At 42.6% G+C, this 23,597-nt stretch overlaps 1 protein-coding gene across 1 annotated transcript in view; it reads left to right on the top strand.

The window, feature by feature from the left end:
* The window catches only part of Spata48 (spermatogenesis associated 48), a 38,305-nt gene extending 16,000 nt beyond the window's left edge, over positions 1-22,305 (top strand). Inside the window, exons 6-9 of the mRNA XM_004652712.3 lie at positions 218-259; positions 1,197-1,304; positions 15,210-15,317; positions 22,182-22,305. Coding sequence (XP_004652769.3) covers positions 218-259; positions 1,197-1,304; positions 15,210-15,317; positions 22,182-22,305 — 382 coding nt within the window. The remainder of the gene's footprint in view (positions 1-217; positions 260-1,196; positions 1,305-15,209; positions 15,318-22,181) is intronic.
* The last annotated feature ends 1,292 nt before the right edge of the window (positions 22,306-23,597 follow it).

Raw genomic sequence — 23,597 nt, 5'->3', positions numbered from 1 at the left:
CAGACACAAATACACACGTGTACATACACGCATCATACCTACATACACAAAGATAATTAAAATCATAATTCCTAAGGTAAAATTTAAAGGTCATTTCAGTATCTCTAGAGACCTTTTGGTTAGAGAAATACAGGAGTAATGTTATTTATTGGCAGTATCAATAACAAAATTGAGTATGACTTTTCCTTTTTTTTTTTTTTTTTTTTTTTTTTGGAAGTGTAAGCCCAAGTTCTAGAAGCAAATACATTCCTCTCTACACGTAAGTAATATTTCTCTGTTTCAGGAGATGCCAGATTTATATCTCAAGCCTAGTTGCCGCCTGCTCACTTGTGTTGGCCATGTCTACTTCAAGACTACTTTTGTTCTCACCCACGACAGGAGAAGATAGATTTTCTGTTTTCCATAACCGAATGTCTTATGAAGTAGAATATCTTGGTTGCTACTACTAGTGCTATCAATCAGAAAAGGCTGGTTACTGATGAGGAGGTCGTACCTTGTTCATTAACCCTGCAGCACTTTTCCACAATGAACTCTGGCTTTCCACAGTGTCATGGAAGTGCACTGTCTGCCTTTGGGGTCTTCTTTGTTTTAAGAACCATGTTGAAATGAAAGAAATGAGAGAACAGGGAAAGAGCCCCAGCCTTTAATCATGCCTTCCCTCCCATTACTGCCTCTCCTCTGCCCAGAATAGAGCAGATGAGTACCTATACCATTGGCCCCGTATGTCATCTGGACCCTCACTTACTGACGTGGCTCTGACTTCTGACCTTCACTTGCCCCAGAGACTCATCACTGTGGCCTGGTTCTAGCACCTGCCCGAACACCAACGAGCCATGTTATCTCAGTCAGATACAACCTCCTGGGAAATCACTTCCCCAGTATGTCTGGAAAGGGTTTGTTCTGGGACTGCAGACACACCACATTTGCTCTCATAAGTCGGCTGTTATTCTCACTCACTCAATCCAGCTCAAATTCCAGATCAGAGAGTACAGCATCTCCTGTTCTGGAGAGAAAAAGTGCCACCTTCACTGACATCAGGACATTTGCTCCAGAGTCTTTTTTTTTTTTTTTTTTTAATTTCTTTAGCTTTTGGTCTTGCTTGCCAAATAAAATTTCCTTTAGAGTGAGAACTTTGTTTAACTACTTCTCCTAAGTTTCTTATAGCAAGGTATTCCTCCTTTCCTTTTACTCTACAGTGGCCACGTACAAACTACCAATGCAGATGACACCGACAACCCTTGTGGAGACAGAGCAAGCATAGCAGAGCCTCGGCACTCTAAGCTGCTTTATACAAACACGAGCCAGTGAGTGACATCCAGTTATTTTACTTTTGCTGACAAGAAAACATGGTGAAGGGATAACAAGTGGAAGGAAAACTGTGGCTTAACCTGTCATTGGTCATAACTTATGTGACAGACAGAAGGTGGTTCCACCACTCAGGACACAACAGCTTTGGGGACTTATCTGGGACTCATTGAGCAAACACTTCATCACTGTGACCTCTGTACTTTTATGTGAAACCTGTGCCACAAAGCGCCACCAAGAAAGAGGACTGTGAGGGACTCGCCACATCAGTAAAAGTATCAGAGACATGGCTAGCCAGCAACAGCTTATCACTGACATAGGGAAGCTGGGTTCTTTCTCAAAAAAGCACCAAGTCTTTTAGTGTTAGGGAACTGCTTTCTAGAATAGGCAGATGGCTAGCTGGGGGAGAGGTTGCTTCCACAGGTAAGAGGGTATAGGGATGTGAGAAAGACACTTGTCACCTTAGGGTGAAGATGCTCATGACTCAATCAGTGCCAAGCTTTGCTATCTAACTTTCTCTATCAAATAGAAATTCTTAAACACTTTTTGCCTTTTACATAAAGAATTAAATCCTGGCTGAATATTTGATACTGCAGAATGTAAAGCATATTAAGTTTTTTCAAAGTTGATTAATTTTTGATTTTCAAATTGTCATCATGGATAATGTGGCTTCACACAAGAATGCAGCACAAAATTGCAGAAACAAATTTAAGGTGACTTTAGAAATTGCTGCAAATCTATGCTAATGCCATACCAAAATAAAACACATACACATATGTATACTTTGACAAATGGGAATAACAAGGTTCAGATACATTACATTACAGCTATCCTTTGGTGTGGGGAGGGTCATTACTTTCAGGACCCTGAAGATGCTGAAACCTCAGGATGCTCAAGTCACAAATACAATGGCTTGGAATTCGCTAGAACTTGCTGCACACATCTCCCTGCGTAACTTATGATGCTTCATTCACTGCACATGGATGTAATCAGTTGTCTTGTATTGTTTAGAGATAATGATATTCTTATAAAGCTATGGAGCATAATTTAAGGACTATTCCTATCTGCTGGCAGTTAAAGTTGAAGTTATATTCTCTTTCCACTATGTCACAGACTTGCCAAATACCAAGGGCATTCTAACATCAGTTTCTAAAATTTTTATTTATTTATTTGCAAGAAGATACAGAGAAAGAGAGAGTAGGGGGAGAATTGTCATGCCAGGATCTCTAGCCACTGCAAAGGAACTCTAGATGCATATGCCATTTCGTACATCTAGCTTTCTGTGGGTACTGGGGAATTGAACCCAAGTCTTTAGGCTTCACAGGCAAGTGCCTTAACTGCTAAGCCATATCTCCAGCCCCTACCATCAGTTTCTATAATGATGGCAAGTCTTTATAGATTCATAACAAATGTTGCCAAAGACACCATTCTGAGTCATAGCATCAATTGTCATCATTTTATAAATTCTAATTAATTAAATAATTTGTTTTTTTTTTCAAAATATAAATTATGCCCATAAACCAAGCTGGATGAATTTCACATTCACTTCCCCCATAACATATTATGCTTCTGTTAATTACACTACCTCTTACTATAATTTATAATAGAAACAATTTATTTATTACAAGTATTTCAACTACTCTGTTAACCTATACAAAATGTTTGAAAATGACTTTGGTCTTTATATTTATGTAAATTAATTCATCAGAGATTTAAAATAATTACCTAAGTAGAACTTGGGATTTAGCTTACACTTAGAAAGTTTGTTTAATGTGGAAATTTTTAGATTCTGCCTCCAGCACCATGCACGCACACATACAATCAATATCTACCAAACTTACCAATAAAAATCAAATAGTCAAGGCACTATGCTAATATAATGATGTAAAAGGAAATGATTTGCATCAAACAAACTAAAACTCTTGGAAGACAGTCTCATAAGAATTTCAGCTCTGTGTTTTGAAGCACAGTGGTTAGAGAAATTGTGTTCTGAGGTCTGAATGCTGGTGAGGATAGTCCCATTGTACCACATCCTGAAGAAGGAATCAGATCTATGATGTTTCTATAAATTCTGCGATGAAATTTTATGTGTGTGTGTGTGTGTGTGATATGTGCATACACATGTGTTCATGTGTGTGGGAGCATGTATATGTGACAGTTAATGTGCACAGGTGTGAGCATGCATGTAGAGGTCAGAGGTCAGTGTTGAGTCTTCCTCAGTAATGCTGCACCTTATTATTAGAGCCTGGAGCTCACGAGAGCTCACTGATTTTGTTAGACTAGCTAGTGAACAAGCCCTAAGGATTTCCTGTCTCTGCCTCTGTTTCTGTTTGTATCCTGTGAGAGAAAGAGAGAGAGAATTATATAGTAGGACTTCTTGCAACTGCAAACAAACTCCAGATACATGAATGCTTTGCACATCTGGCTGACATGGGTACTGGGGAACCAAACCCAGGCTGCCAGGCTTTGCAAGCAAGCACCTTAACTGCTGAGCCATATTTCCAGCCCCTCTCTGCCCCTTCAGCTCTGGTGTTACAGGCACATATCACTGTGCCTAGCATCCTACAAAGCTGCTGGGGATCCAAACACAAGTCCTCATGCTTACGCAGACAAGCCTGTCCCCTTGGCCATGCACTCAGCCACTGTAAGAAAATTTATCTCTATTAAGCAATAATTCTAAAACCAAAAGCGAAGAATATAAAAATAAAGCCAATTTTAAGCATTCATACGGCATAAAATTTTAACATTTTTTATTGAAATATGTATTTAGATTTTAAATATAAAGCATTCTTGCTAAAGAATCAAATGTTCTTTTGAACTATTCTTCAGAAACCAAAAAAAAATTTTTGATGTCAAAACATACCATTCCACTTGAATAATTTGGTATTATGGCTATTTCTTTACCTTGCTAGGAACTTCTGGTATAAGGAAGCAACATTGGAAGAAGATACTGGAAATAAATTGGATATTAACTGTTCTCTAATATGGGCACTAGAGGGCCTCCAAGGTTACAAAGTTTCTTCTCCTGATTCATTTTCAGTTTTGAACAGAATCTTTACCTTTTAACATACGCAACAATGCATTATTATGAAATATTTATGGATGTAACATATGCCTGTGCATTCCGCACTCAGCTTAGGAACCTTATCTGTATTGTAATTTTTAAACTAAACCTCCTGCTTCTGGATGCCAGGAAGGTTTAACCCAGATGCTCAGCAGTGGACCTTATGCTGACCCTTCTCTTGCTCTGCTTTGTACTTTGACCAAATACAGATGGATTTTTAAATTTTACTCAAAAGTTGCACACATAGACCCCCTCTCCTGCCCTGCTCCAATTCTGCTGAGGGTTTTCAGTGGGATTATTGCTATTCATTGTCGGGACCAAGAGGCCTTGGTCAGTCTCTGCTGGAATGAGGGAGACGTGGTGTCTCAGGCTCTTCCTGCCCACTCTGAGGCTCTTAGAACCTTTCTGTCCCCTCTTCCTCATACTTCCTGAGCCTTGGTGAGCAAGATAGAGATCTGATTTACTGTTGCTTTCTCTGTAGACTCTGGATCTCTGTTTTTCTGAGATTTCAGTGACCAGTGTCTGTCACCATTTTCCTGGAACTGGTTTTCAGGCTAGCTGTGAGAGCAGTATTCATGCCTCCACTTCACCTATAATGATTTATGGGCCTCAGCAGATGAGGTGGAGGTGACCCATTTCCTAGTAGATAGCTCTCTCTCTCTCTCTCTCTCCCCCCCCCCCCACCAAGCAAGCCCAACAGACTGGCCTTTTTAAATGAGATAGAGCAAGAGTGAGAATGAGAACGAACAAGAGAGAATTGTGCCAGGAACTGCACCCACTCTAACTGAATTCCTGATGCCTGTGAAACCTCATGTGCATGTGAGACCTTGCTTGCTTGTGCCACCTGTGGTTCTGGTTTACATGGGATCTGGGCAGTCAAACATGAGTCCTTAAGCTTTTCAGACAAGTGCCTTAACCTCTAAGCCATATCTCCAGCCCTTTCTCTCTCTTCTTGATGTATCCTTGTTCTTTCGCATATTCTCCTCCATATGTAAAATAGAATAGATTTTCCAACCAAAAGTGAGAACAGTTTGAATAAAATGGCATAAGCCTAGTCATTAGAAAGATGTATTTATATGTACATCCATTCTTCTTAGTTAGAGAGCAGTGGAGGTTCTCTCTGGAGCCTTTTGGTTTCCTGTTCTAGGGAATCTGGCTTGCTTGCCAGAGCCAGATATTGGTTCACCCCCACTAAGTGGGGGTCTCATGTCCAGTCTGTGGGCAGTTGGTTACCTACATGAGCTGTGTGACACTACTGCACAAGTGTGTGCTTCTTGATTGGCTGGTCGATTTTGTAACTGGCAAGACTCCTGTTTAGTCAATAAGTTGGCAACTGTTAGTCTCTAGCTGCTCTCATAGCACTTTTCAGCACTGTGAGGGTTAGCTGGGAAATAACTGAATTCTCTCTTTGCTGCAGTATGATCGCTTGATAGCCTGTGGCTACAAGCTATGGTGTCCTCAGCAATAGGGAATTATCTCTCAGCTCTTGCAGGTAACCAAATGTCTTGGCAATAGCCTGTATTATTTTAGGGACCTCGTGTTCCCCAGACCAATAGCTTACTGTGGCAGGTGACTCAATTCTGGCCCGAGGAAGTGCCAGCCAGCAGGAATGGTTTTAGGCTAATGCTTTCTCCACCTTTTACACAGCTCATCTGTTTACCCCAGCCCCCGCCATCCCTTATTGATGTAATGACTTATAGAGTAGTATCCAGAAGAAGGTTTCTACAGGATAGATTCTTGTTGCCATTAGTTTTGTGTGTCTTCCCCACACCCCTTCCCTCTACCCCCTACACCTTCCCTCCTTCCTTCCTTTCTTCCTTTTTGCTGATCATTGACTTGTCCAGTATTCCTTCCTCCCTCCCCTTACTATTTCCCCTCTTCCTATCTACACTATAATGCCATGTTCATATTGTGCATTTTTATCTTGGTTAACAATTAGCTGACCCTGGACCAGGATGAGAACTGCATATGAGAGAGGGCATGTAGTGTTTGGATTTCTGAACCTGTGTGATCTCACTCAGCATGATTTTCCAAGTTCCTCCATATTCCTGAAAATTTGATTGCTTCCTTTTCCTTATAGCTGAGTAGAATTCCGTTGCTGATGGGCACCTGGGGTGCTTACAGTTCCTAGCTATTGTGAATAGATCAGCAATAAAAATGGCTGAGCAAGTGTCTCTGCGGTATATAGTAGAGTCTTTAGGATATAGGCCCAAAAGAGGTAAAATTGAATATAATGGTAGTCCTATTTTCATCCTCTGGAGAAGTCTACAGACAGGTTTTCATAGAGGCTGTACAAGTCTGCACTCTCTCCAGCAGTGGATGAGGGTCCTCTTTTTCCACAGCCTGCCAGCGTGTGCTTTCATGTGATTTTCTTTGATGGCTGCCGTTCTGACTGGAATGAGATAGAATCTCATAGTTGTTTTAATTTGCATTTTTATGATGAGTAGAAACGTTGAACATCTCTCTAAGTGTTTATTATCCATTTGAAATTCTTCCTTTGAGAACTCTCTATTCAATTCCATGCCCCATTTTTGGAGTGGAGTGCTTGATTTTTTTATTGTTTAGTTTTTTTAGTTCTTTGTATATTCTAGATATTAAACTTTTGTCAGAGGTATTGCTAGTGAAGATTTTCTCCCTTTATTTAGGTTGTCTATTGACTCTGTTGATGTTTTTCTTATCTGTACAATAGCTTTTTTGTTTTCCTGAGGTCCCAGGTGTTGAGTGTTTGCCTAATTCCCTGTGGTAATGGAGACTTGCTCAGAAAGTCTTTCCCTATGTCTATATCCCTGCCTTCTCTTCTAATCAATTTAGAGTTTCAGGTCTGATGTTGAGGTCCTTGATCCATTTGGAGTTGATTTTAGTGTGTAAGCTGAGAGGAGAGGGTCCAAATCCAGTCTTCTACATGTGTCTATCCAGTTTCTCTAGCACCATGCTGTCTTTGCTCCAGTGAGTGCCTTAGGACACTTTGACAATGATCAGGTAGCTGTAGTTACTCACACCTGGATCTTCAGTTCAATTCCATTGATCAATATGCCTGCTTTGATGCTAGTACCATGCTGTTTTTCTTACTATCCCCTTTTAGTACAGCTTGAAATCAGGTATGATGATATGACCAGAGGTGGTCCTTTTGCTGTTTACATTTTTGGGTATCTGAGGCCTTTTGTGCTTCCATATGAATTTTGAGACTGTTTTTTTCTGTGAGGAATGTTTCTAGGGTTTTGGTTGGAATTGAATGAAATTTTTGTGTGACTTTTGTCAGGATGGACATTTTAACAATATCAGTTCTTCTAATCGATGAGCATGGAAGGACATTTTATCTTCTCACATCTTCCTCCCATTCTTTCTTCAGTGTTCTTATGTTTTCATTTTATAGAGCTTTTACTGCCATGGATAGGGAGATTCCAAGTTATTTGATTTTTTTGTGACTACTCTAAAGGTTATAGATTCCCTTATTACTTTTTCCATACTGTTGTCATTGATATACAAAGACCAGTGATTTTTGTGTGTTGATTTTATATCCTGCCACTTTGCTGAAAGTGTTTATCATTTCTAGGAGTTTTGTAATTTTTTTTTGATCTCTTAAGTATAAAATCATGTCATCTGCAAATAGGCTAGTTTTAATTCTTCCTTTCCAATTAGTATCCTCTTTACCTCCTTTTCTTGTCTTATGACTTAAACTAACTCTTCAAGTACTAGGTTGAAAAGTAGTGGTGAGAGTTGACACCCCTGCCTAGTTTCAGGCCTTAATGGGAATACTCCGTGATTTCCCCCATTTAGGATGATACAGGCTGTAGGATGTGGTATACTGACTTTATCAGGTTGTGTCTCCAACTGGTTTTGGTATTAATGTAACACTAGCTTTGTAGAAAAAAAATCAAAGAGTGTAATGAAGGTTTGGTAGAATTCAGCAGTAAAACTGTCTAGGCCTAGGCCTGGACTTTTTTGATGGGAGTCTTTTAATTAGCTCATTCACTGTTAGTGGGAATGCAGGATGGTACAACCACTTTGGAAAGCAATATGGAGACTCCTGAAAAAGCTGACTATAGAAATACCAACAGACCCAGTTATACCATTGCTGGGCAATGCACCCTAAAACCTTCAAACCAAAAGCCAGAGAGATTTGCTCACCCATGTTTGTAGCAGCTCAATTCGTAATAGCTAAAAGCTGGAATCAACCCAGATGTCCATCATTAGAAGAATGGATAACAAAGATGTGGTATATCTACACAATGGAATTCTATACAGCAGTAAGAAAAAACGACATAAAGAAATTTGAGGAAAAATGGTTGAACCTGGAACAGATCATTCTCAGCGAACTTACCCAATCACAGAAAAAAAATCGACACATAGTCTCACTCATCTGCAACACCTAACCTGAATCTGCCCAAGATGCCTTACATATCCACCAAGCACCTCATGGACTAGACAATAAGGTGGATGGGAGGGTGAGGAGGGAATCAAAGGGTGGAAAACAGTAATCCGGACCCAAACGGCAATGGTACCATAAAATTCTACTTCCTAAAAGACAGACCAAATGGCTGAACTTTCACTAGACCCTTACAGGAAACACCTGAACCACAAGACACTGGAGAGGGTAGGATCAAGACTGACCAGAAGTTGCTCTTGATTGGGTGATTTCCACAGCAATGTGAGCTGGACTGCAACGTGTCCCAGTATATGATCTATTTCAGAGAAGGTTCCAGGAGCTGCTGAAAAGAATGTGCATTCTGTTAAGTTAGATGGAATGTTTTGTTTCTTATTTCCATTTGCTTGGAATATATATTTTCCATCCTTTCACTCTAAGGTAGTATCTATCTTTTTTGGTAAGGTGAGTTTTCTGCAGACAGCAAGTGGATGGTTATATTTTTCTGATCCATCTCTTAAGCCTTTATCTTTGGATTGGGGCATTGAGGTCATTGCTATTTATAGTTATAACTGTGAAGTAAAAGTTAATCCCTTAACAGTTGGAGGCTATATAAGTTTTTATGTATGTTTTACTCATGGTTGTTATTTTCCCGTCCTGTAGACTCTTGGTTTTTTGCTTCAGTTTGTGTTATTCTATGTAAAATTCTCTGTAAGCTTGGTTTAGTGCTCATATAATCACATAGCTGTATTTATCAAGGAAAGCTTTTCTTTTGCATATGGAATCCATATGTGTACAGGGATGAACCATCCATTGGTCTTTTTCTCCATAGTAAAAATCTAGGTGCTACATAGTAGTCCATTAGGACAAAATCAAGTTTATAAGTTCCAATCAAAGAATTTTTCCTATTATAAACAATAAAAGCTTAATTCCTTATATATTTACACAATTTTGCATATATGCCTACTGACCACATTCAAAACATGGAATTATTTCATGAGCCTTCTCATTAAAAATAACAATTTCCTAATTTAGTAATCATGCCTAGAGCTTAAAAGTCACTTAAAGTTAAGGAACTCAACTTCTTCCAAACTTACAATTTGAAACTACTTTAGGAGCTAGGAGAATCTAAACTATCCAGCAAACTCAATAGGATTTTTTGGAGTTCAGAATAGCTAAATGGATTTTTCTTTAGCACAGAAACAACCACTTTCTGGATATCAGTGATATTCAGGAATGTGGTCATCCCCTCCACACCTGTGCTTACAGTCAGCCCTGAATTCTCACCTTCTATCTCAGGTCACACAATTCCACACCTACTGGGCTTTTTGCCCCAGGGATTTCTGTAAGGACACACTATCAAATAAAGAGGAGCTGTCTCACATGAAATCCCAAGCAGCCCCAGGCATGGTCTGAGGCATCAGAGGGAGTTTTACCTGCAGCTCACTGGGTGTGTTACTATGAATAGTAAGTAGCACCTTCCATCAGCCTGGCTTCTGCCTGCTCAGAGCACTTTCATGGCTACTCTGCTTCTCAGAACCACTTGAGGAGGCTGGAACCAGTAACCAGTTCTGTGCCCATTCTGCAGATGCAGAAACTTAGGCCAGAGAAAATTACATAAGGAGCCCAAATTGCTCATTTCATGAGCACCAAAAGAAGTCCAGAAAAGGGCTTCCTAATCCCCGGGGCTCTAACCCATGTCCACCACCCCTGCTTTTGACGGGCCTGGCACTGTGGCTTCATGGTTTCCTAAATAAAATCTTTGGGCTATATTATTCCTACATCTCCTGAGTAGGAGATATGAAAATTTAAGGAGACAGGGGGGAGGAAATATTCCTGGGATGATGATAATATAACTAATTTCTGAAACCTTTGTATGGCTATGCTCTCTTAGAATACACAGACACAGTGTACAGTGACCAGAAGCCATTGTGAAGTGACCATAGGTTATTTGTATTTGTAATGAACAGTGACATCAGACAGATCACATTCCAGACAGACCTCCTGTCCCTGCCTCCTCCCACCCCATCTACCTCCTGGAATTCTCTTATGGGACCTTCCTTATCACACTGTCTGAAGCCCACATTGGACCCTTGATGTTCTTCCCGTCTCTCCAGCCCATGTTGTTGCTTCCGCACCCACTATAGCTAGGTCCAGGCCAGGCAGACATGCCTCAAACATGCACCAGCACCCCTCAAGGAAAGCGTTCGGAAAGTGGGTATGGGCATGGTATGGGCACAAAAGGATGAGAACATTTGGAGCCAAGGCAACAAATGAGGGGCTGCCATGCCCAAAGGGCTACTGGCTTCCAGCACCAACTTCCTATGGTGGATTTAGAGGTCCATTTCCCTGGGTGCTTCCGTCTCCTTCACAGCTATTTCCTCCAGCTGAACACCACCACCTCTGGCAGCAGGCTGAGTATTCTGAAAGCAACAATGCTGTGCTTCTGAGAGAATCCCCACCGTGCGGTCCCTGCAGGCAAGGGTTAAAGGAAATAGATTTAGAAGCAGTGTGGTGATGCTTCATTTTCCGGTATTTGTCAGTTCACTAGGTAACTGGATGTGCCCTTCAGCTTGGCAGGTAGTCAGTGTGCTATTCCGTGGCACCTCATTACTAGACCAGTGTCGTGCCACAGAAGACCCTTCAGAGTGTGGAACAAGCTGCCAGCGGACGTCAACAGCCACAGAAGGCCTGCATCAAGCCGCGGTGGATTGACACAGCCCGTGCTCCCATCCCTCTGGCTTCCCAGCTGCTTGCTTGGAAGGCTGCGGATTTAAAATATCTTAAAGTTGCAGGTGTTTTAGAGGCAGTGAGCAAAACCTGTCACATGTGTGGAGGGGAGTTCCTTGGGGCCATGCATGGAAGCTTCAGTGAGTGCTTGGGAGGAAACACGACAGTAATGTTGCCTCATTTTCGGTATTCTCTGACTTACAGCTACCCCTTTTTAAGAAAATCCCAAGAACTTCTACAGCACACTGCCCAGGAACTCTACTTTGCTCATCCAGTTCCCTCCAACAGACTTGACACCTTTGTCTTAAAAGAGGCACCTGATCTTCTCCCCACTCTGGAACCATGGACAGCTACTGAAACCTGAATGCCAGGTCCTTCCCTTTGCTAATCTTTCAGAGTGGGAGCCAGGCACTGCTACCTAGTAAACATCCCAGTGAGATTCCCACATGATGTCCCGTTTGGAAACGTCTTTCTCACATCTTTGCTGCTGTGAATACTGTGTAAACTTTACAGTCTTTACCTCAATTTTGTACTGTTTTATTTCTTTAAAGTCTTGCATTTCAGATAAAGTTAGTTGGATAGTTACTAAGTGCTAAGGAAGTGCTAGTGGCCTCATGTCCACTTAATTTCTTCAGTCCCCAGGGTACTCCTGAGAGGCTCCTGTGACTATCTTTGGGCTGCGCTGGCTATGCTGGGCGGGGGGAGTTCTCTTCACTGCTGGGAAGGAAGCCATGGCAAAATGCTGACTTTCCAAGCAGGGCTTTAATCTAGGGAACTGGCTCCACTGCAGGAAGAGCTCCTAGCCAGGGAGGGGCAGAGTCAAAGTCCTGACTCTCAATGTATGGCTGCCCTGTCACTAGCAACCTCATTTTCTCAGCTTCACAGAAGTCATTAATTCGTACCACTTATTCTGTGTGTGAGCTTATTGTGGTTTCTCTTCACTTTGTTAGTGTCATGGTGTCTCTGATTTTATTGGCTTTCAGCCAGTAAGCCATCATCAATAGCCCTAGAAAGACACACTTGAAAGGCAAGTATGAGATGTATTGGGACAATTCCCTGCCTGATATACAATTTTCCCCAATATTCTGATACAAACACATAATCAGTATAGGAAGAACACCAAGAAATTACAGTATGGATTGTGACTGTTCCTCTACTCCATGTTCATGTAAGTCCTTTAGGCTGAGATAATAAGGTGCCAGTAGATTCTATCCAGAGCCAAGAGCTGATATGGGAAGTCACATGGCCTGCATCTTCACTCTAACTCTGACTTCCTAATGTCTCTTACCTGCCAATCACCTAACATCTTAAGAAGTATATTAGTCAGCTTTCTGTTGCTATGAGGAAATGCCTAGGGATGGAATATCAACTCACAGGGAAGAAAGGTTTATTGTGGCTCACAACATCAGCGATGTCAATCCATAATTACTTGACCCTGTCACTTTGACCTTCGTAGCACAGTATAATGTGTCAGGAGCAATGGAAAAACCTGTTCACATCATTGTAGCTGGGATGTAGTGAGAGAGAGGGACCACCTATCAATGTGCCGCTTCAAGGGCAGTCCCCAGTGACCTGACTCCCTCCCAGAAGTTCCACCACCTCTGGCAGTACCAGAGGCTAGGGGTCAAGCTATTGCTACATGTGCCTCTGGGGCACATTTAAGATTCAAACGTAACACAGAACAACCTTCCTTCAGATGTGCTTCACAAAATTACTCTAAGGTAGAATGATTACTTGATGGGATTGGTTTGGCATGTTGGACTCATAGCAAGAGTGTTGTTATTTTTTTTTCTTTTGGTTTTTCTTTTTGTTGTTGTTGTTTTTTTTTTTTTTTCTTTTCTGAGGTAGGGTCTCACTCTAGCCCAGACTGACCTGGAATTCACTATGGAGTCTCAGGGTGGCCTCAAACTCATGGCGATCCTCCTACCTCTACCTCTCGAGTTCTGGGATTAAAGGTGAGTGCCACCACACCCGGCTTTCTTTTGGTTTTTCAAAGTAGGGTTTCTTTCCAGCCCAGGCTAGCCTAGAATTCACTAGGTAGTCTCAGGGTGGCCTCAAAGCTCAGAGATCCTCCTACCACTGCCTCCTAAGTGCTAGGATTAAAGGCTTGAGTCACCACGCCAGGCAAGAGTGTTATTATAGTCAACATAGCCACAGAAGACGCAGTCGGCTGCCTTTTTTTGCCTGTTGCCATCTTGCATTTAGTTTGAGTGTCACTTTTGACAACCAAACCCACCAGGCAGAGCTGGGGAGATGGCTCAGTGGATAGAATGTTTGCCAGGCAAGTCTGAGCACCTATGTGTGGATTCCCACAATCCACATCAAGCCAGACACTGTAGCTGGCATCTGTCATTCCAGCATAGCCATGAGAGAAGGGAGGTGGAGACAGGACAACCGCCTGAAGCTCACAGGCAGGAAGCCTAGCACATGCAGCTGTGAAACATGATAGACCCTGCCTCAAACAAAGTGGTCCTCTGACCTTCCCGTGTGTGCCATGATATGTGAATACATACACACACACACACACACACACACACACACACACACACAGGAAAAATAAATAAAAGAAACCCACCATGGGGATGTCATGCTGTCAAAGAAGAAAAGCACAGACTAGCGGCAGCTGTCCCCCATTTCCCCCCTCCCCAAGAGGTCAGCAACAAGTTGAGACCACTGATGCACTTGTACCAGCACTGGGCTGGGATCTGTAGACTATGCCTGTGTTCCCTGGCACACAAATACTTTTCTTTTCATGTGCCCCTTGCAGTTTAGGCAACATGTGGTAAGTGGCACCCAGGCCTGAGCCTCCCTCAGCACCTGGTTGTGAGCTTCAGCCTGTCCCTCTTCCTAGGAACAATCTGGGTTTCCTGTTTTGGATGCTGTCATGGAAGTCATATTGATGATCTTTCATTTTTTTTTCCTGAACTGACCTCAATCACTCTGAATGACTGGTTGCCATTTCTAGAGAGGACTTTTCTGCATACTGCAGGACCCTTCCCAATACCCTGTGCCCTCCCCCTGCCTCTGGTGGGAAGAAGGATGGGAAAGCAGAAAGGTCAGTGGAATTAAACAAGCAAGTCATTGTGGTGGTGATGTGTGGGTTTGCCTGTGTGTGGAGGTGGTGTGTGGATTTATATGTGTGTGGCACATGAGTTTCCACGTGTTTGGAGGGGCTGTGTGGGTTTGCCTGGGTGTGGGGAGTGATATTTGGGTTTGTGTGTATATGGAGGTGATGTGTGGTTCCCATGTGTGGAAGTGATGCTTGGGTTTTATGTGTTTTAATGTTCAGTTTCTGTAGGTCATGTGAAGTCAGGTATATGAGGCATTAATCCTTGCAAGAAAGATATGTCACAAGCATAACATGGCTGTAAATATAACATTTATCTTTGTTAATACTAGAGGCAGTATTATAAACTTGCATGTGGGGAAAACAAGAATCATTGTCTTCCTTTATTAGTAAACTGATCTCAGTAGTGAGTTATGGATGTGAAAACCTAAAAATTTAAAATAATATCAAAAAACATACTTGAAATAAGGTTTTTGAACCTAGAGCTCAAACATTATCAAAATATCTATGGGCTGCCCATATGTATATAGTACTTTCTTTGAACAGCCCAAGTTTCGTACGTTATATAGAAAATAAATAAACTGCATTTTCCTTTATATTTTAATTCTAGCTACAGCATATATTTCACAAATAATTATTTTAATTTCCTCTTGTGCCCCCTATTTAACTCCTCACTTTAGTGCTGCAAATATCCCGGGATATACTGGCAAGGTCCATTTCACAGCTACCCACCCAGCAAATTCTAATATTCCACCAACAATCCCAGAACAAGATTCAGAAGTGAATTGGTAAGTTGAGATACTATTATTCAATTTGCTCACATACACTAGTAGGAGAAATCCTAATCGTGGTTATTCCATTAAAGGAACAATTAAATACCAAGAATAATTTACAATGTATAAGAAAAGTAAGGCATCAAGTTCAGAAAAGCAAAAAGTTAATTTTCCTGCCAAGGGAAAATGTATTAGTCTTGCTGCACATTTCCTCTTTATATGTTTCTTAAAACTACATCAAAAAACAAATGCAAGTTAATGTTCCTATTGGCATTACTGAAAGAGAATCTCAAGATAGTTAGAGACTACTGGCAGAAGGTGTCTTTGCTTTTTGAACTCCGTTTGCACACACATCATTATTCTTGCATCATCAAAGCTGCATGCCACCTAGTATGTGCAATATACTGACATGAGACATATATGTTTACTTCTTCTGAATAACCACTAGCTTCGTATGAGAGAAAAAATTCTGTTGAAATTTAAGTAAATTTTAATCCTCGGTTTTGCAAATTGAAATAGAAGGCAGCAAATGGAAAGAATGGAAGAGTGCTTTGCTGATGACCAACAATAAGAAGTAGCCCATTCTTCTTATTATAACCCAAATTTGAAAGCATTTGATAGAGGTTCTGGACTTGCAAAAAAAGAAAAGAAAAAAGATGACCCTTTCTGAATCTGAGGCTGGATAAGCCGTGGTGAAAAGAGGCCAGGGGTTGGGAGCAGACACATTCACTCTGCCCTCATTACTTTTTTCTCCTTGATCACATTCACTCAGTAAGGGATTCTTTCATTTTTCCCTTATATTTTAACATTATCCCTGGGCCAGACTGACCAAGGCACTGAATGCATAGGCAGGGACGGAACAGAGCCCAGCTCTCAGGTGCTTAGCTTCCTAAGCTGAAAGACACAGACTGAAGAAATGTACAACTGAAGAAATAAAATGTTTAGGGTGCTAAAGCATGCCGTGAGGAAAGACGGGCTGATGTCATAGAGGCTGTTCTCCATGACCAGGGAGGGGCTTCTAAGAACCGAGACTAGGAAATGACTATCACACGGCACTGCACCTGCAGAACTGGAGTTCCCGGGAGAGCAGCAGCTGTGGGTGAGAGCTCTCCCCTGAGCAAGCTTCTCGAGCTGCAGTTCTCACTTCACCTCGCTGCTCCTTCCCTCACTCTCTTCCATTTCTTCTTTTATCCATATGTTCTTTGATCTAGGCAACAAACACTGATTGTGTTACAGTCATTCTCAGGAACTAAGCCTGTTTACAGGGAGCTAGCCATCTCAGGTTGAGCAGGAAATATCTCAGGCAGCAGGTGACAGCTGGCAATGTAACAATCATGACCACTGCCTGGACAGAGTGCTTTCTAGACACCAAGAACTCACTGACAAGTGTCACTGTCTATTTGTCCAGTAAACATGGGGCTGTCACCATCAGATTTTACACATAAAGCACCCCAGACAGAGACAGACAGACAGACAGACACACACACACACACACACACACACACACACACACACACACACACACTGAGTGGTTTCTGGAGAGACTAAGGAAGACCTCAGAGTGGAACTATCTGAAGGGATGACTCTTGGAGGGGGAAATTCTGTCTTCATAGTGGAGGACTAGTCAGCCACAGCCCTCAAGGTAGGAAAGGACTCTTGTGAGGATGAAGGCCACCTTAAGCATTTTGTGTGCTGCTGTGCTGCATAGATGACCATACATCACACAGCCCTTCTGTAAAGGCAAGGCTTACAGGTGCAATAGGCAGAGGGCTTGCTTACCATATCCAAAGTTCTGGTTTGACGGCTTTGTAAAATCCTCAGCCTTCTGATGCTAAACATTTGAAAGAAGGTCACTGGCGATGGTGGTTTGAGTGCATGGTCCCATAGACGCAGATGTGCTTTTGATTAAGAGTGATTTGAGTCTCCGCCTGCTGGAGGGTGTGTCAGTGGGAGCAGGTCTTCAGTCCAGCCCCAGTAGGTGTGTGCAGAGCAGTTTGAGCTCTGGTATTGGTATTTGATGGTTCTGGCTTTTTTCTCTGCTGTGATACATGCAGGAGTGAGGCAGCCTTTTCTGCAATATGGAACTTTCCCTGGACTCTGTAAGCCTGAAATAAACCCTGTCCTCCCAAAAGCTGCTTCTGGTTGGACATTTGTCTGGTAATGCATGTGAAAGTAACTGCAATTCTGGCTTTCCAGAAAATATTTAAAATTTAATTTAATTTTATTTACTCAAGACATTTTTCCTATCTTATTATTTTCATGTATAATAAAAAGTAAATAAACTTATTTGCATATACAAAGTAATATTATATAATGGGTTAAAATATATGCATAATGAGAGTGAGATAGTTACTATAGTAAAATAAATATACCCATCGTTTCTTAATTATCAATTTCTTGTGGCAAGAGCAGCTAAAATATACTCTTGAAGAAAACATTCTTTATCACATACACTATTACTGCCTATAGTCTTCATGTTCACAGTAGGTCTCTAGACTGTTTACTCTTCGAGCTGTCCTTCTCCACTTCCTCCACAACAGCTCATCCGTTATCACCACCGTTCTGCTCTCTGTCTCCACACATTTGACTTGCAAAGAAGAGATTTCACATTGAGATCATGCAATACTCTTCTTTCTGTATGGATTATTTCACTTACTCTCTTGGTAACCCATGGTATGGCAAATATCAAGACCTCCTGTTGTGTCCTTCAGCCTCTTTTTAAAGCAAGAGAGCAGAGTAACAGAATCAACTCACCCATCGATGGACACAGTGGCTGATTCCGTACACTGGCTACTGTGAACAGTGTGCAGCCACCGCAGGGATGAAGGTGTCCTCGGGAGTCACTTTTCGTCTTCTCTGGATGCATACTGTACCTGACAAAGGAATTCATATGGCAGCTGCGTTCCCTGTTTCTTGAGGGTCTCCACACTGTTTTCCATGATGATATCACCAATCTACACTTTCTCCAACATAGGAAAGACTTTGCTTTTCTCTACATTATTAGTAGTGCTTACCTTCCCTGATTTTGATAAGAACTGTCCTAATGAATGTGCTATGAAGACTCACTGAGATTTTACTGGCATTGCTCTGCAGTGATACCAGGCACTTTCCGTGTGCTTATTGAACATCCTTATGTCTTCCTTAAATAATGTTGATTCAGGTCCTTGGCCCATTTTTAGATTTTAAATTTGGCTATATGCAGTTTTCTGTTGAAGAGTTGTACAAGATTTTATAAACCTTATCTTTTAGATCCTTACAAGTTGCATAATTTACAGATTTTTTTTCTAATCCCTATGTTTCTATCCATGTTACTTATTATTATTTTTGCTATGCAGAAGCTATTCAGTTTGACATATCTCCATTTATTTATTCTCACTTATGCCTTTTGCTTTGGTATGATGCCCAAAAAGCCACTGCCAGGGTCAGTGTCAGACTCATTTTGAAACGTTATAAACTCATTTCCAAAGGCAAGACCAGTAGACATTTGGAAACTTACATATCATGTGAAGGACATGAAGAAATATTTGGTATTTGTTATTTAGTCTTTGTGTGCAGAAAAATGCCAAGGATAAAATCCTCTAGTTGGAGTGCTCGTGATTGAGGAAGGGCACAATTCAAATTCCTTTTCCTAGCAAGTGCAAACGTTCCTAATACCTCCGGTACACGTTCTGTCTCAGAAGCCTGAGGCCCCACCGTCATGCTCATTGTCACATTACACAGAGCACGGAGTGTTGAGAAAAATGGCCCCTTTGTCTTTCAGATCAATCTCTGAGTGGCAGGCTAACTGTCCTCTCATTAGTTGGGGATGTGGTTGTTAGAAGAGTGCCTGCCAACATGGATGAGGAACTGGTTTTGGTGCCCAAAACTACACAAACTGGCCATGGTGACACATCACATAACCCTGGCACTCTAGAGACAGAGGTGGGGAGGATAAGAGATGCAGGAGTCTCCTCAGCAACATACAGAGTTGGTCGACAACCTAAGGCTACATGAGACCCTGTCAGAGAGGTGAAGAAAGGAAGAAGGGAAAGAGAGAGAGAAACTTCCATTCATGTTCCAACCAGAGAGAAAAACTCGAAGCTGTCATGTGGATGCTCACAGCCAGATTTCTGCTTCCACAGTATATCCAGATCTTGCCCATTCCTGCCTCTACAATTGTCCCAACACACACATAACCCACACATCCTATCATCTGTTGCCCCAGAGACAGGGCTTGGAACCCGATGAGGTGGATTTTCTTGGACTGTTATTCAGAGGGTGCAGATAAACATGAAAATTGTGATAACAAGAGTTTCTCCCTCCACTAAGTAGTGTTTTGTGCTGGCTCTCCTCTGCCCAGCCTGCACCCTGTAGTCGCTCTTCACATAGACCTGTCAGAGGTGTGGTGGTCTGACATAAGACAGCACAATGGCAAGGTGCAGGAAGCATTTAAATTTAAAACATTCTTGTGCTACATAAAATTAGCATCCCTCATGGGAAGCCCAATCATTTTCATTTAACAGGGCTACTAGGGGCAGAATGTTGGGCAATGAAGGCTTTCCTCCATGAAGTATCCACCTCTGACTTTTTTGTAGTATTTTTTTTCTAAAAATTTCTATCAAAAGTGGCATCCAGGGTCTACTGGCTGCTCTGTATAGTAAGAACTCTGTGAGCTGTTTGGCTTACCTGCTGATTTTTAACTCCACTGGTCTGATGCATTTTCCTGTTATTCGTCCACATGGCATTCCCTAGGAACTCCTGTGTCTTCACTTCTGTTGCACGCTTTCTGCTCTTCTGTACTCCTCCCACTTCCACCACCTAGACCAATGCCTGGTAAATGGCCATCTCCAAGCCTTCCAGTTACATAATCTGTTCCCTCCCCATGCTCCTGTAAGGTTACCTGGGTCATCCGAGATGGCTGCCTCACTTCCCTGCCACTCGGCTTCCACCTCACATTTCTGAGTGCTTGTGTCCATCCTTCCCAGGGAGACAGTCCTCCCTTGCAAAAGGCCCCTCCATGCCTCAGAACTGGATCTGCTTCAATCCTGCCCCTCACTGTTTACTCTTTAGCATTTGGCTTCTCTCTTCTGCCTGACCAGGCACTTATGGAAAACCTACTCTCCTCACTGCCCCTGAAAACTGACCTCCTTCCCTCTGTCCCTTCCCATCATCACCTCTACACTTCTTAAAGAGTCAAGCAGTCTCTCCCCATATCCTGCCTCCACTTCCTCCCAGCCTGGATTCTAACCTAACCTCCTGCCATCTGGATTCTGGTAGCACCAGTAAAGTGAGTGACTCCTGCCAGACTGAGCACTGATAGGGAGGCAGGGGAGGGGACCATTGACATCTCTTCATGCATGGGGCAGGGGCGGTGCATTTGCCAAGGATCTTTGTGATAGATAAGACTTCAGGGCTGGATTGACTTTTTAAGTTGCTTAGGTGCTGAGTGTGAATGCAAAAAGGTTTCTATACTCCATGTGAGTCAATGCCTCTGGATTCATATGGGGACAGAACACAGAATACACTAGAATGCAGAAGAAATGCACAGGAAGGAGATGGGGCCATGCGTGGGGTAGATAAAGGGTCATGGTGCAGATTTCCAGGTTTGTTAGGGAACAAGGATGCGGGTGCTACTCCCAACTCTTACCTCCATGACTGCTCAGTAGTTTCTGCATATTCCTCTCACCAGAATGCTGACTGCGGAGACGCAGGGATCCTTGCATCAGTAGACATTTCCTGTTAATATTTTTTAAGAATACATGCAAACACACAAGTGCACATGTGCACACCCACAGGAATCACAACACAAATCTAAAGCCATTTGGGATTATATGACTGCATGGGGATAACCAGCCCATATCAGCTCTGTGACTCGCTGCTTCACACAACGGTTCCTTTGTAGGTATGTGCCTGACCTTGCAGCACATTCACTAAGGAGTCACTAAAGGTTGAAGCTCCTGGGCTTGTTCATAATGACCAATAGGATGTGTGCAAACCCTAGGACTGCCTTCTCTGGGTTGGTAACCTCATCTGGTAGCATTCCATGTTTTCAGTTATTGTCTTTCCTTTAATTTTCACATAAATTTGGCAAATTAGGGTCATTCCTTCTATGCAGACCAGGAAATTAATACACATTGCAGCTGTGAAAGCAGACAGCATCAGCCCGGGGCAGAGGGAAACAACTGTGCTGTGCTCCGTACCTCGATGCATGCCTAGCCTACTCTTCCTCACCCTCATCCACCAGTCTTTCCTCTGGCCCAGTTGCCTGACAGCCCATGTCCTTTCATATCCCTTCACCACCTCCTGTATGTGGGCTCCATGTGACGCCCTCCTCCTGAAGTGGGCATTTCTCCTGTATGTGGGCTCCATGTGACGCCCTCCTCCTGAAGTGGGCATTTCTCCTGTATGTGGGCTCCATGTGACGCCCTCCTCCTAGAGTGGACATTTCTCCTGTATGTGGGCTCCATGTGACGCCCTCCTCCTGAAGTGGACATTTCTCCTGTATGTGGGATCCATGTGACGCCCTCTTCCTGAAGTGGACATTTCTCCTGTATGTGGGCTCCATGTGATGCCCTCCTCCTGAAGTGGACATATCTCCTGAGTCCTTCAGCACGATGGTCTATCTTCCCAGAGACTTATTGCAGCACCTGCTGAGTTACTCACTGTGTTCATGTCCTTTATTAGCACCTGCCATCACTCTAGGCACAGAGACTTTTCAATAACAGCTAATGAAACACAGGGTTAATCACTCCCAGTCTCCCTTTTTATTATTGCTACCCCTGCCCTCCCTCATTATATTTCCTCTTCATTTTTGTGTATCATTATTTGGAGAAAAGATGAAATTATGTGATTTCATGTTGATTTATAACATTCTTATTTCCCTCTTCACTCTTATCTTAGCATCTTACTGGAGAAAATGAGAGTTGACCTCTTTCGTCACCAGGGTCCACTGTCCCAAATGGTCACTACTGTGAAGCCCTACAACCCCTTCAACAGGAAGAAGAACGAAACTGTAGACGAGTGAAGGAGACTCCATCCCTGACAGGCGTCTAAGCCCTGAGCTGGGATTGCACAGAGATGGAAAAATAAAAGAGCCCAGGATGTTTGAAGTGTGTCTGTATGAGTCGGGGTGACCAGATGGGAAGTGTGTCTGGTCCTGAGCCTCAGGAACTCTCCTTCCCCTTGTGGTGGCTATACAGCCTGGCCCTGGAACCTTGGTGACAGCTGAGACCCTGGGAGCTCCAACAAGAAGGTCTCATTGTACGAATGACTCTTCCATATTAGAACACTAAGTCCTACTAGAGCTCTTCGGTCCCTTCCACATCCATGCAGGTTGTAGATGCAAAGCATAGATCACAGCTTTAAGGATCGAGAATGATCTTGTCAGAGTCTTCATGCTCTCATCAGGAAAGCTGAGTTATGCAGAGAGGAACATTCTTGTCATGTGGGGGCCAACACACATGGGAGCAACATCTAGAGGCAGAGAGGCAAAGTTCACTCTTGCCTGCTTCAGCGTTTCTCTTCTAGAGATAGAAGCAGTGACAGGCTACCTGAGGGTCCTCAGGCAGGAAGCTCCACTCACATCCAGTCTCAGATCAGAGTGGCTCAACTGTTCCTTCTCCAAACCGAACACCACCAGTGCATATGTGAGCCATGGGAAAGTTATCCAGCCCTCCCAATAGTTTTATTCAATGTATGACAAATGTATGAAAATTTCTGTGTGTATATCTGTGTAGCCCCATAAGAACTCATAAAATAGTTTCATCATTTTAGCTCATTTGATCTTGCAGCCCATAATAAGTTCCTGCAGCATGCATTTCCCATTGTCCATTTATTGCTGTTTTATGGAAGAAGTAGAGACCCAGAGTGAGGTGCTTATCTGGGATTAAGGCCTCCTAAGTTTAGATAATTACATTCACCCCTTCTTACCTCCCTGCAGATTAGAAAACTTCACTGGATCATATAAAATAGAAACAACAGCAAAAGGAAATATCTCTGTGTTTCTGAAGTTGTCCAAAGTGCTTTTCAGGGCACTATGTGATATCTCCCATAAAACTATAAAATAGGAGAAATCCTACAGAATGCCTTTCCATCACAAAAAAGGGGAAGTTCAGGTGTGTGTGTGTGCCCACACGTGCGTGTTTTCTGGGACAATGGGCTGTCTCTGTGCATGGGTAATTAGACTTTAATATGTACTCCCATGCCAGGAAAAGAAAAAAGAAGAAGAAGAAGAAGAAGAAGAAGAGGAGGAGGAGGAGGAGGAGGAGGAGGAGGAGGAGGAGGAGGAGGAGGAGGAGGAGGAGGAGGAGGAGAAGA

Source organism: Jaculus jaculus, chromosome 16 (genome assembly GCF_020740685.1).
Source record: "Jaculus jaculus isolate mJacJac1 chromosome 16, mJacJac1.mat.Y.cur, whole genome shotgun sequence".
NCBI classification, from domain to species: Eukaryota; Metazoa; Chordata; class Mammalia; order Rodentia; family Dipodidae; genus Jaculus; species Jaculus jaculus.
This window is presented reverse-complemented; position numbering and strand designations above follow the sequence as displayed.